Source organism: Suillus paluster (assembly GCF_016628075.1).
Source record: "Suillus paluster strain FC165 chromosome Unknown EDB91scaffold_11, whole genome shotgun sequence".
Taxonomy (NCBI): Eukaryota; Fungi; Basidiomycota; class Agaricomycetes; order Boletales; family Suillaceae; genus Suillus; species Suillus paluster.
Window position 1 is genome coordinate 512,573 of NW_024537571.1, and position 14,611 is coordinate 527,183.

Genomic DNA, 14,611 nt, shown 5'->3' on the forward strand with positions numbered 1-14,611 from the left:
CGCCACCTCATCTCTATTGAAGGACTAGGAGTATTGCAGAAATTTGTACCGGCAGGCTATTAATATTACAGGGCGCAAGGGGTGAGTAATTGAGCAATGAATCCAGGATGCAAAGCAAACTACTCATACTCACAAATATTCTTCAACGTTTTTATTTCGTGTCACCCCACGTTCTTAACGCTTGCATCGTCGGTGTTGAGCAGTCATTTTCTCTCTCCATTCTGTCTCAGAGACACACAATAAGTCTCTGCTATATGTATACACTTCTTTCGCGCCTGGATGCTCTCGAGGCCCGAGGACATCGAAGCTAGCGGATCCGAATCCTCCCTTGTAACTCACATCGACTTTCATGACCTACTACTCCCACAAGTGCCATTTCTGGATCTTGAGCTTTCGCAAATCGATAACGACGATTTTCCATATATACCACTATTCAATAGGGTGCTGATAACGAGACTACAAAACTGTGTCGTAAGTACTTTGGTCATATCCTAAGCATTCAAGTGCTTGAGATTTCCTCTATTCCAAGATCTTCATTACTCGAGCGGGAGTCAGATTCGTTCAGAAGCAAGCACGTTGATCAACTACGCAACAAACTACTAGTAACTCACGTGTCGTGCCATCAACAACCGCACCGATGTGAAAGCAGAAACACGACTCACTGCCACACTAGTAGCCGACGCAAAAAAAGAGGAACTACCAAGCCGGTGAGTCATGTGGTTAAATCCAGGACGCAATCTACTCATACTCACCATCAGGAAGAAACCAAGATCGTCGTAGTCAAGGTGGTAGTTATATACGTACTGTAGTGGTACATAGGCCCCATTTAGACTACATAGAGGTATATAGCGCTATATATCCTACACCCACGCTACATACAGCTACCGGAGTTATAAGTGTGCTACAGGTAGCTACAGGTAGCTACAGGAGTTACGAGTGAGCTACAGGTAGCTACAGGAGTTACGAGTGAGCTACAGGTAGCTACGAGAGTTAATACTATGCTACAGGTAGCTACAGGTAGCTACGAGAGTTGATACTGTGCTACATGTAGCTACAGGATACTACATAATTTACCACCGCGCTACCGGGTTCCTACAAGCGCAACCATCGAGTATTTGCAGGTCTACTGAATATACAATGACATCGTTATTTCTAAATAATTGTAACAGATGCACAAAACATTTCACCGTCGATAAAATCATTAAGATAAAAATCATTAGCTGCTTCATATGCATTCCCACCTATCAACCTCTGGGCCACAGACACTCCCATCTTCGGTATGAGATGGCACGGTCGCACGATATCATCAACATGAATGACTGCCGCATTGCGGCGAAATTGGCGTGTCGAGCGCGACACTTGTCGCATCCGAGATGAAGGGTCACGAGCTCGGAAAGGTGTGAACCATTCTACATAAGCTAGGGCTCTTCGGTATTCGCCAAATTGACGAGGGAGAGAGAATATAGCACGGACTTGACCCACTCGCAAACCTGCAGCAGACTATAATCAGGTTGCCGTCAAACCAACACAGAATGAAGCTTACCATCAAGAGTACGCAGGTGTGAAGTGTGAGGACCATTCGATATCAACGCCATGTCGAATCGAGGAGGAATACCAGGTTTTCGTCCTGAAGCAAGTTTCTCTGGTGTTGCTCTAACCCGGCTGGACATTGAAAACTCGCTAACTTGAAAAGCAGGTGGTGTCACGATGACGACTTGACTATAGATATCGAAACGGTCGTGAACGCCTGGAACGATGGTGTTATTCGGGAGATTTGTGTCAAGGAATGATTGGAGAGCTGGGAGAAAATCTGTTGCACCATGTGCGTGGACCAGATTTTGAACGGATTGGTGTGGATGCGAAGGTATCTTGGCGAGGATGTGAGTCGCTGCAAATTTATTTGCGGGTGTCGCACGAGTAATGGCAGCCTCTGCTTCTTCTAACCTTGAGTCCGATTCTGAATCTGAATCCGAAACGGAGTGCGAGCGCGAGTCCGTCCCACCTGCAGGCTCTTGCAATAGCCAATCAATGTATTTGCCGCGTGAGAAGACGGCTTCCTGGCGTTGAAGCCACAAAACCATCTGTTGCTTGTAATCTCGTTTATTGCTAGCACGGTAAGCCTCTTTTGCAAAATCTATATGCAAACGCTCAGGGAGTTCTGTGTTAAACCTGTCAGCTGCACCAAACAATGAAATGGACTGGGCATAATGGGTGAGTTGGTGTAATTTGGGTATATTGAAATGATCACGTATCGCGAGTTCCTTGAGGACATCCTTATTTGCGTGAAATCCTGACAACGCAGCCTGTAGAGCCTCAAGCGAATCGGCCGTGTGAATTTGCAGCTGAGCGTAATACGAGAAATCGAGAATTGAACGCGCCACCACCAATACCCGACTGCCAGCCATGGCTCAGCGCTCAGCAACAAGCATCATCAAGACTCGTCTCACACATACCTAGGCACTGCTCCAGCAAGTAAGCCTATAAAAACTCTTTGCATTTCTTTATGCTCACTTCCCGTCCATTGCTTCACAGTTGATATACCCTTTTTGAAGTGGCGAAGTCCGGGATAGTCAGGGATAGCCTTGAATCGTGCGTCCATTTCTTCCTCCCCGATAATCTCAACACACCATTTAACTAGGTGATCCTTGAACACGCCTTTATGAATTTGGTGCAACAGATCCGGTGTGAATGCGAGGAAAATGTCGGAGTGAGGCATGTCAGCCCAGAACGGTTTGTAAATGGCGCATAGCCCATTCTCCTCGAATTCTGGTGGGTGCTGACCGTTCTTGCGCCTTTCCAATATAATTTTTGTGGACTCAGGATCACGCATCTCTGAGTCCAATACCTCTCCTCGCTCCTTCGCTCCCATGAGGCACTTCGGACATCGATTCTCCTTACAACAGGACACCAAACACTGCTCCGGGAAATCTGCGACATATGCGGCCAGAATCGGATAGACACGTCGAATCCATGAGTCTGCGCATACCATATCCACACCATCATTTCCAGCGGCGATGAGAGGATGAAGAAGCAGACTCATGCAATGATGGAAGAGTCTATGCCCAGCTAAGGAGCGTGCATCAGGAGTAAAGCAGTCGAGTTTACCTGCGGGTAAGTACCCAATGAGCACAGTTGCTCGTGCAGACGCCTGACGCCTTTTTGCTTTGGCAATGTTGCCGATAGACATATACACCGGCCACGAAGTCTTGTCCCCTCGAAATTGGGACAACGAGGTTTTGTCAGATGCTAGAATGATGGGAGCTATTGTGGCACCATCAGGTAAAGCTTTCTGCGCCATGACAGCAAAAGGTCAGTCCGGTCAGTTCATTTTATTCCTCGATGGCACAAGCTTACCTGTTTCTCCGCCCACCAATCTGCCGTCCACATTTCATCAATAACTCTATGCTCCCCCACAGGATCTGAAAAAGCTCTGGCTGGGTTATAGGCCATATCCGCCTGGAAAGAAGGGTTCCCAATCAACTCCTTCACACATTCAACTGGATCTTGACTCCATAGTTCGACTTGTTCTTCCAATAACTCTCCATTCTCGTCCTCACGATTACCGCGCACGGTAACCATATTACAACTCCACGCTGGACCATGCGGGAGTTCATCAATCCTTTGCAAGAACGAACGATTGTTGTGAAAGGGAAGTTTTGAGCGGTTTTGAGTCTAGTACACATATCAACATGGTGAGTTCAAATCTTTGATCAACGCTTGGAACATACTATGGGTAGTTTCAGGAATTCATCGGTCTGAGTTTGGCCAAGATTTTTGACTAGCCATTGGGCTAGACTCCACTCTTCTCTGGCGAGTCGTCTTTTCAGTATATGCTTGGCCACACTGATTGAACACTCACGCATTCTCAAAAGGTGCCCACGGTTCTTCGCCCACTTTGTGTTGCTCTTTCCTATACCTTTCAAACACGGTCTCCCCTTGGTGCTGCGCCCAGCCCGCGCCTGGCTGTGTTTTCGAAATACCGGCCATTATTGGTGAGTGATGTTGTGTCCACGTCATCGACTTCTTCGACAGTAACCCGACGATTTTTCCTAACTGTAGGGTTGTGGTCCACATCTGGTGACGAGCGCATGTGAACATCGCCTGGTGCTGTGTCTGGTGCGTCGAAGTCCTCCACATCTGCGTCTTCAATCATTGATAACCACTCCCTTCGGCATGCAGGATGCCCCACGATATGCCTCTTGAGCCCCCCAGCCGTAGATGTTACCTTACCACAAAACGTACAGTGAGACATTATTGGTTCGTCGTTGCAAACTTCACCATGTAGATCCTAATACCCTGTTTACCAGCACGTAATGACCAACTACAAACACCGACTGCAATCACGGATATAACTGTGCGTCATCATTAATCCCCATCCAACTTCCTTTTGACCTCTTCCTTTAGATTGTTCCCCTCATCTACTCTGCTAGGCCTTAACCCTTCATTGGTTAGTCCCAATTGCCCTTGTTCGCCTCGCTGTCTCACAACTCCATTTGTTAGGTCCCAATTGCTCTTGTTCGCCTCGCTGGTCCCAATTGCTCTTGTTCGCCTTGCCCCCTCGTTCACGCATCGCATGGCTTATCTTTTGCTCATTCTTACATTCACGCTTCGCATGGCTTTTCTTTTGCTCGTCCTTTCATTCACGCTTCGCATGGCTTATCTTTTGCTCGTTCATGATTCGCATGGCTTTTCTTTTGCTCGTCCTCCTTACATTCATGCTTTGCATGGCTTATCTTTTTCTTGTCCTTCGCTGTCATTTGCATATTCTGCTTGAGTTCACGCCTCGCATGACTTATCTTTTGCTCTTTTTCTCATTTCAAATGCCTTGCGCCACCTTGTTCACGCTTCGCATGGCTTTTCTATTGCTCCACCTTCGCTGTCTTTAACTTATCCTTCTGGTGTTGACGTCCTTCGCTGTCTTTAACTTATTCTTCTTGTGCTAACACCTCGCATAGCTTTTCTGTTGGACTTTTTCTCATTTCAAATACCTGTTGGCCTAGGTTACTAACCCTGACTAACACCACTTTTCAACCCCGACTAACTGCTACAGACTAAACCAGGGTAGTGAATACCATGAGCTGCAAGGAGGAGTTCCAATAGTTGAACTTTTCGTGCCTCCTGGCACCGCTGCTTCTCAGCGCACCAGCGCCCAATTATCAACTCTCGGATAAGTGACTGGTAGGTCACTGGCCCTGTGATGCGTTCGGCGAGTTGTGCTTTGCACGCGTCATCACAACGCCTGATCTCCGCATCCCAGCGTTCTAAGACAAGGGTTCGCAGGTAAGTCTGAGAAGCCATGATGGGTCCTGGAGTCTGACGAAATGGTTGCAATGGAAAATGAAGCTCTGGTGTACCAGGAGGACGTGGTACCTCCTTAGCCCGCGCTGGAGCCTTGACCACATGGAACGGCCGACTTGGAGGAGGTACGAGCCTACTCAATGGTCAGCGCGGGTCATGACATTTCTCGGAGCAACCCACTTTTGGGTGACTTCAAGAACATTTTCTTTATCTTCGCTGAGTGCCGAGAAGACCGAACTGGGACCTTGGTCAATGCATGGTGAGTCTCTGACGAGCTGGCCACTTACTATTGGGGCATTTTGGTGCGTTTGGTAGTGTCTGGTGTGGGTGTTCGTTTTCGATTGTTTTCTCGCTCTTTTTATGCTGTTGCGTTGACTTTGCTTGGTCAGATGCAAACTCTAACTTCGAAATCAACAGAAGTCAATGTGGTCTGTTGATCACACACCGTGGCAAGGGTATTTAAAAGGTACTTTTTCCAGTTTTGATTTTGTTGCTTCCTACCCTCAATCATGGCAGGAAATATCGCCTCTCGAAGGGAACAGGCAATCTTGCAAGCCCAGCATGACCTATGCCGGAGATGGTATCCACCGCTGGACGCACCGCAAGCGTTCGTCACCGTCGCCCAACCGAAAAAGAAACTTATCGAAGTAAGCAACTCTGTGTCTTTTCTTAACGCATGTTGGGCTTATCTCTACTCAACTGTTTTAAAATCTCGTCGAGGTCCAGACCGTAAGAAAGCCGAAGAAGCCAAGGCGAAGAGGCACAAAGTAAAGGCGCTGCGTACTAAATACCGGACGAATCCTCAAGACTTTGAAGTTGAGCCCACTGATCTGCTGAGCGACATTGACCAGGACGAAGACACCATGGTCAGGTTCATATTCTTCCACGTACTCAAGTGCTCACAATTACACAATAGTTCTCGCATTGCAGGGTAGCTCCGACACCGCGGGCTCTCACATTTAGTGCCAGCAAAACACCTCCTGTCGTCTTAGGACCAACAAAGTCGAGTAAGGCCATTACCAACTCGAACAAAGGTACTCAATCTTAGCTGGGGTGGAATTGTACTGACTATCTTTACGCAGCTTCTCTACGTGTTCACCCATCCAGCGCCAACAACAGTGCCAACAACAGCGACAACGACGACAACAGCGACAACGACAGCGACAAAGACAGCGACAGTGACAACAACAACAACAACAACAACAACAACAAAGACAACGACAACGACAAAGATAGCGATGGCAGCCAAACCCATAAGGAAAGTACCATGTCTATCTGGGAGGTCCCCAGATTCAAACAGGAGGACACCGTTGAGGAAACCATACCCAAGATCATCAAAGGTTCGAACGGACGATTGAGGGCCGGGGATTATGACGAGATAACTAAGGATGTCCTCACCACGGCCACATCCATTTACCGGTGTCTAATCGTCACTCAAACGCCTTTTCCCGAGTCACTCATCATCGAGACTAAGCTAGCCAGGCGTGCGTGGCGTGAGGGTTCTGCTGTGGCTGGAGTTACAGTCCAACTAACGCCTTCATTAGTGAAAATGGTGAGCAATCAGCACGTTGTGTGTCCCCGGTTGATGTTATGTTTGCTGTGTAGATGACGAGACGTACCTCACATGTACGCGGGGAACTCAAGACGAAAATGCTGGGGTCTCACAGCCACCTTTTACGGCTTCCGCGCAAGCCGGTCTATCGGGGCGATTCAAGCAAACCGTAACTTGGCCGAGCGACTCAAGGAAGGGGCGTCCTTTGTTTTTAAGGTATGTCTGCTTGATCTTTGTTAGTTGTTGTCTGACCAGGCAAGTTATAGGATTGGGAAATGAAATCCGGCGTATACAAATCTGATTTAATCCAGTCAGGGATAAATGACATGTGGTTTGCGAACCGTGTTGACGAAGGCATAGTCTATGCTGAATACTTCGAGCCTTTGCCTGTGAAGATGATGGCGCTTGTACTCACAGTGGTCAGTATCATCGAGCCATCTGATATTAGGCGTGGCAGCTGAATTCTAACAGATAGAATGTTGTATTGATGAGTGGATCACAGGAGTGAGGGAAGACATTAAATTCGCATCCATCACTTATTCTCCCATCTACCTGGTGCACCTCGAGTCCTTGCGACTTTTTGATGAGCGGACGGCTGCCTACAAACTACTGGGTAGAATTACTGACAATCTTCTCGACGTCGCCCGGTGAGTGTCTAGGTACTTGTGTGGATCGTGATTCTAATTAATATTGATTGGTAGGTTCCATGCTGGTGTCAATCCGATCAGCACAGGAGAGAATGTTGATAGGTTCGCAGACGAGGTTTTCGATGATGCAATACGAGAGTATGAACTTGAGACTCGGGAAGCGTGAGGGGATGATAGTGAAGATGGACAAGTCGGTGATGGTCAATGTTAATGTTTTACGAGGCTGCTGGATTCTTGCGAGTGTATGCATGGTTGTGCACCTTGAATATAATTGATTTCATTTGTTTTTGGTTCGAGTGTGATTTATAGTAGTAGGACTGTGTAGCTAGCTGTAGCATGTATAGATCTATAGTAGTAGGACTGTGTAGCTAGCTGTAGCTTGTATATGCTACTCCTGTTGTACTATATAGCACCTGTATTAGTCTGTAGTAGGGTATAGTGCCTGTAGCTGGTTGCTACAGTAGTGGCTGTAGCGCTATGTAGCTAGCCGTGTGAATATGTAGCACTATGTAGCTAGCCGTGTGAATATGTAGCACTATGTAGCTAGCCGTGTGAATATGTAGCTGTGTGTAGTAAGGACTTGACACATTGAGCTACAGCTAATACACATACTATGTAGCTCCGTGTAGTCAAAGGGTTTTTTCCTGATGACGCATCCATAGTGCTTGTTGCCGCAGAATTCGCATTCGTGATCATGGTGGCAAATGTAAGGACATTTATCACTGGCAGCGTCACTGGTAGCATCACTGGCAGATATTGATACTGTCAAAGCAGTGACGGCGAGGACAAATGACAAATGCATTGTTTGTGAGGATGTGGTATGGGATCAAATAAACCTGAAGGGGACAGTAGGAAGACGGCTTGCTTTTATGTGCTGAGTGTTGTTCTTCGTGGCGATGTAGGAAGAATCCATCTACCTGAAAACCCCTTTCGAACAGATTATATCCTACAATGCCAGCAGATTGCCACCTAATATTTTGAGAACTTTGCTCATACAGACGGCCCAACCATAACTTCGTTACCTTGTGAAGCAAGGCTATTGGCAATTTGGCGTGAAACAATATGCTTATCACCTTGTGAAGCAAGGTCAATGTCAGCTCGAATCCGCTGTCAGGGACCGAGGAGGAGAGTTTGTAAAAAGCTACATGCTGACTGAGATCTGATGAGGTTTAGGTGATGATTAGACTGTTGTGTTTTGTATTTTTCGTCAATGATTCACGGTGACTTTTGCCGACTTCTGCCAATGGCCTCCGAACCTACTGCAGCCTACTACCATTGGCAGAATGGCAGCCTTCTGCCAACAATGCTATATAATAATAATGAATACCGGCATTGCGGGTATTAACATTGTGATCAGTGTTGCTGACAATGCTAAGTCTACTGAAATTTAATTTTCCCAGATATAGACAAATATAGTCGTTCTTATTGGGTTGGCAACGCCCGCAGGGTGTTCAGTGATTCCCACAACAGTCGTAGGAATACAGTCTTCAACCGGTCCCTGAAACACAAAATCAGTATTTTGTTCACCACTCCCTCACAACACATTAATTAGATATTATGATAATTTCCCTAGATTGAAATACATCTCATAAATGCTCCACCAAAGTTTCAGAAAGACAGAGGTTGTGATTCAATTGCTAGCCTGCCAACATTCATGAGGTCTCTTTTTCATGCAACTCCACTCGATGAAACATATTAGGAAGTCCTAATCTAGGGTTACATATTATGTTCTCGTCTTCCCACTTGAAACAGCATAAACTTGATGATTTTATGCGAGGGACACACTCTGTTAGCAAGCAGACATATGCAATAGAAACTTGGACCTTACCTCTAAATCAGATAATATGTCTAGGGATGCACATATGTATATTTGTGATAATTTTGTCATTTATATTTTACAAGCTCCTTCTCAATTGCAAAACCTTGTGAATTATAAAACAACCTCATGTCCAATTGCACACAGACTTAGGGCTGCAGAAAGGTAGAATGCCATGTATATACATAATTGTTAAGGTCTGTCATATACCAGATCCGACTGCTCCGATACTGATATCTGCTCCGCTTTCCGACCCCCTCTGCCCCATCCATCCTCCACTCCGCTCTATCACAAAACCCGCATTCCGCCCTATGCTTCCGCTCAACCGCTCAACCGGTCCCCTTCCATAAAACCTCTCCATTCAACTGGACCTCTTTCCCCTTTTAGATATATGCTTTCCCCTTCGGTACATAGACTCTTACTTCCGGATCACCGGTAATTCCTATTACCGCCCGATCGCTGATCCGACGCGTACATATTGATATCCGCTCTGACTTATGTCTTCACCTATGTAAAGTACTTACAAACTATATCCTTGGTACATAGCTTTACTACATAGTTATCCTGATCACTGCCTCACATAGAAGTATATAACATATCCTGTACTTAGATATTTTTCCTTAGTCTTAATATTACTTGTCTTCTCGCAGTTACTACTTGTGGGAATTCTCAGTAGGACCTTGCCTCCTCTGGACACAAGTTTCAACTTGTTGTCACCTCTGACCCTCCGACCCTCCGCTTTGACTTAGAGCCATGCTCTAAGTCTTTCCCTTATTACCCCGCCCCTATCAATATCCTCCTATCACCCCTTTTCCTATCCTCTACATTATCCTCTGCCATCTCCACTCCTATCAAACATCCCCCTGGTTTCTACCCACCCTCTGCATCGTTCCCCGCCTTCTCCGCTCCGCTCCTAGATGGTCTGCCGCTAGCAACTCTTACTTCCCGACCCTCAAAGCGGACCTAAGCGGTACACTTGTCCTATCGTCGGACAACATTGGATCTGCTCCAAATTCAGGGCACGTACTTGGCTAAGGGCGCAGCGCAAGAGCTGAAGCCAAGCCCCGACCCCTCTGCCTCTTGAGCCGGCATGGTACCTAACAAGGTCGTGCTCAAGGGAGAGGTTACTCAAAGGGCTTCAGCTTCAGCTTGTGCACTGCGCCCCTTACCCAAGTATGTGCCCTTTAATTTCCGGGGGACAGAGGGGAAGTCTGACGGAAGTCCGGGGAGTTCTGGAGGACTTAGTGTCGGTGGAGTTCGGTGGAACTCTGGAAGGTTTATACGGGGGACAAAGTAAGGCTACTACGGAAGTCCGAAGTAGAAACTGAACAGAGGTTAGACTACCCTAAGGTAGAGCTGGAGAAATAGTCCTAAGGTTTAACCCCTAAGACTTGGAGGTGGACAAGAGGTGAGACTCAAGTCCGGAGATTGCAGGAATGAGCAGAACTAAGATGATATTCAAACTGAGGAGTTCCGGAGTATTACAGGGGTTTATATACTGTAGGTAACATGTAAGTAAATCAGTCAGCAAAGGTAAGGGCTATGTACAAAGCATGTGGAAAGTCTATTACTAAGTGTAGTGGATCAAAGCAGTGAAGTCGGAAATGAAGTAGGAATGGACGGATCAATAAGCATAGTGGAAAGAACATAACTGGTAACCGGAGCAATAGCTAATCTAAAAGGAGTTAGGGGTGAGTGTGGAGATGAAGGCGGAGCGCCGGGCGGAATAGTAAGACAGAGGACTGGACTTTAATGAAGTAGATCCGGAATTCCGGTTCCGGAGGTACGGGATATGACAATAATGCATATTTTGAGGCAGAAATATGAGGGGTTTGAGTGTAACAGAGAAAGTGTTTCAGGGACTGGGGGTGTTTCTAGGACTGGTTGCATCAGGAAAAACCCTATATTGCCATAGCCCTGGTGGCAGCTATATAGCACGGTGTAGGCACTCATAAACACTGTAGTGCTATATAGGCACACACTACACTATATTGAGCCATGTAGTGCTATATAACCCAAAGCTTCACTACATGCTACAGGTAACAACTGGCAGCTACAGGTTGCACCCACATGACACTACTATCTACAAACTATTTATGACAGACACACCAAACAATTCACCATCAATGAACTCATTAAAATAGAAATCACTTTGCTACCTCATATGTGTTCCCACTTCTCAACTTCATATCTACTGATTGTCCTATCTTCAGTACCAGATGACACAGTTGTACAATTTCATTGACATGGATCACAGCAGCATGGCAGTGGAGTTGGCGTGTCGAGTGAGAGACTTGTCACAATTGAGAGGAAGGGTCTGGTGGTCTGAAAGGTGTGAACCACTTGATGTAAGTGAGGACTCTGGAGTATGTGCCAAACTGATGAGGAAGGGAAAATATAGCATGAACTTGAGCCACTGTTAAGGTTGTGCTCAAGGGAAAGACAACTCAAAGGGCTTCGGCTTCAGCTCATGCACTGCACCCCTTACCTGAGTATGTGCCCTTAAATTCCGAGGGGCAGAGAGGAAGTCTGGGGAAGTTTGGAGGTCAGACGTCGGGGGAGTTCAGCGGAACTCCGGAAGGCTATGAGGGAACAGTGTAAGGCTACTACGGACAAGTCTGGAGTAGAAACAGAACAGAGTTTAGACTACCCTAAGGTAGAGCCGGAGATTTAGTTCTGAGGTTTAACCCTAAGACTCGGAGGTAGACAAGAGATGAGACTCAAGTCCAGAGAAGCAGGAATGAGCAGAACTAAGATGATATTTGAACTGAGGAGTTCTGGAGTTTTACAGGAGTTTATATACTGTAGATATCATGTAAGTAAATCAGTCAGCAAAGTAGAAGCTATGTACAAAGCATGTGGAAAGTCTATTCTATTAGTAAGTGCATAACAGATCAAAGCAGTGAAGTCGGAAATGAAGTGCAGACAGACAGATCAGTAAGCAAAGTGGAAAGGTGTGAGTCCGGAGATGAAAGCGGAGTGCCGGGCGGACAACAGGATGGAAACCCGGACTTCTGTAGGGGAGAATCCAGACTTCCGGATCTGGAGGTATGGGACATAGTGTCGGAGAAGTGGAGCGGAGTTGAGCGGAGGTAGCAGGGCTAGTCCTGCTGAGATGCACTTTGTGCATTGTCAAAGAAGGAGGGATGGAGCGGACGGGGAAACAGGGGGTCAGACTAGTGGTAGGGATGTTCACAGGTAGTATTGGAGGTGCTCAGATCCGGTATATAACAACCACTCACACACCTGCAACAGATCACTATCAAATACAACCATCAAAAAAAATCAGAAAAACATTACCATCAAGAGTGCATAAGTGTGAAGACCGAAGCCCGTCTGATATCAACACCATATTAAATTGAGCAGTGCAACCAGGCTTCCAGCCTGATGCTACCACTTCTGACCTTGATCTAATGTGCCACCATTTTGGTGTGTTGCTGACCTGTTGATCAGGTGGTGCCACAATGACCACTTGACAATAATCGTCAAAATGGTCTTGAACACCAGGTACAATGGTGGTGTGTGGGAGACTCTTGCGTAGGAAAGTTTGCAGAGTGGGGAGAAAATCAACAGTGCCATGTGCTGTCACAATCTTTTCAACTATCTGGTGAGGATGTGCCAGAACCTTCACAAGGATATGGGTTACTTGAAGTTCTTTGGCAGTGGTGCCCTGCATGGTCTGTATATGCTCTGGCAGGTGAGTAGGCCATATCCACCTTGAAGAAAGGGTTTCTGATAAGCTCTTTGACACACTCTACAGGATTGCAGCTCCAGAGTTTGACCTCTTCTTGCAATGGTGCTCTGTTCTCATCCTCATGGTTATCATGTACAGTAACCTTCCTACAACTCTGTCATATCCACGATCCACACAAGTCTCCTCCACTGTTAAGGTCATGCTCAAGGGGAGAATAACTCAAAGGGCTTGGCTTCAGCTTGTGCACTGTGCCCCTTACCCGAGTATGTGCCCTTAATTTCTGAGAGGCAGGAGGAAAGTCCGACAGAAGTCTGGGTAAGTCTGGAGGTCAGACACAGGGGGAGTTCAGCGGAACTCCAGAGGACTAGGAATAACTAGAGTAAGACTACTACAGACAAGTCCGGAGTAGAAACAGAACAGAGGTAGACTGCCCTAATGTCATATACCTGATCCGACCACTCTGATATTGATATCCACTCCGCCTTCCGACCACCTCCGCTCCATCCATCCTCCGCTCTGTCCAATCACAGTCCGCATTCCACTTCTATGCTTCTGCTCAACCACTCAACTGGTCCCCTTCCATAATGTCTCCATTCAACTGGACCTCTTTCCCCTTTTAGATATATACTTTCCCCTTTGGTACATAGACCCTTACTTCCGGATCACTGGTAATTCCTATTATCGCTTGATCACTGATCCGACGCATATATACTGATATCCACTCCGACTTATGTCTTTGCCTGTGTAAGTACTTACAAATTATATCCTTGGTACATAGCTTTGCAACATAGTTATCCTGATCACTGCCTCATACTTAGAAGTATATAACATATCCTGTACTTAGATATTTTCCGCAGTCTTAATATTACTTGTCTTCTCGCAGTTACTACTTGTGAGAATTCTCAGTAGGACCTTGCCTCCTCTGGATACAAGTTTCACCTTGTTGTCACCTCTGACCCTCTGCTCTGACTTAGAGCCGTGCTCTAAAGTCTTCTCTTTACTTCTCCGCCCCTATCAAGAATTCCCCCTGCTCCTTTCCGCCCTCCACATTACCCTCCGCCTCCTCTGCTCCTATCAAGCATTCCCCCAGCCCCTTTCCACCCTCCCCGTTATCCTCTGCCTTCTCTGCCCCGCTCCTAGTTGGTCTGCCGCTAGTAGCTCTTACCTCCCAACCCTCAAAGTGGACCTAAGCAGTCCACTTGTCCTATCGTTGGACAACGTCAGACCCGCTTCAAATTTGGGGCACGTACTCAGCTAAGGGCACAGCACAAGAGCTGAAGCCAAGCCCCGACCCCTCTGCCTCTTGAGCTGGCACGGTACCTAACACCTAAGGTAGAGCCGGAGATATAGTCTTAAGGAATAAACCTGAAGACTTGGAGGTGGACAAGAGGTCAGGCTGTTAAGGTTGTGCTCAAGGGAAGAGTAACCCAAAGGGCTTGGCTTCAGCTCATGCACTGCACCCCTTACCCGAGTATGTGCCCTTAATTTCTGAGAGGTAGAAGGAAAGTCTGATGGAAGTCTGGGTAAGTCCAGGAGGTCAGATGCAGGGGGAGTTTGGTGGAACTCCAGAAGGCTAGGAGTGAATAGAGCAAGGCTACTTCAGA

At 46.8% G+C, this 14,611-nt stretch overlaps 2 protein-coding genes across 2 annotated transcripts; one reads left to right on the plus strand and one right to left on the minus strand.

The window, feature by feature from the left end:
- Positions 1–1,152: 1,152 nt before the first annotated feature.
- EDB91DRAFT_1048856 (uncharacterized protein) lies at positions 1,153–3,863 on the minus strand (the record flags this gene model as incomplete). The annotated part of the gene is made up of 5 exons (XM_041313431.1): positions 1,153–1,500; positions 1,530–2,394; positions 2,454–3,289; positions 3,355–3,672; positions 3,729–3,863. The coding sequence occupies 5 exons, from the start codon at positions 3,861–3,863 to the stop codon at positions 1,153–1,155; spliced, it is 2,502 nt and encodes an 833-aa protein (XP_041180174.1).
- Positions 3,864–7,176: 3,313 nt separating this feature from the next.
- Positions 7,177–7,501, plus strand: EDB91DRAFT_1048787 (uncharacterized protein; the record flags this gene model as incomplete). Its single annotated transcript, XM_041313428.1, has 2 exons — positions 7,177–7,269; positions 7,322–7,501. 2 exons carry the CDS (start codon positions 7,177–7,179, stop codon positions 7,499–7,501), a joined length of 273 nt encoding a protein of 90 aa, XP_041180175.1.
- Positions 7,502–14,611: the final 7,110 nt, after the last annotated feature.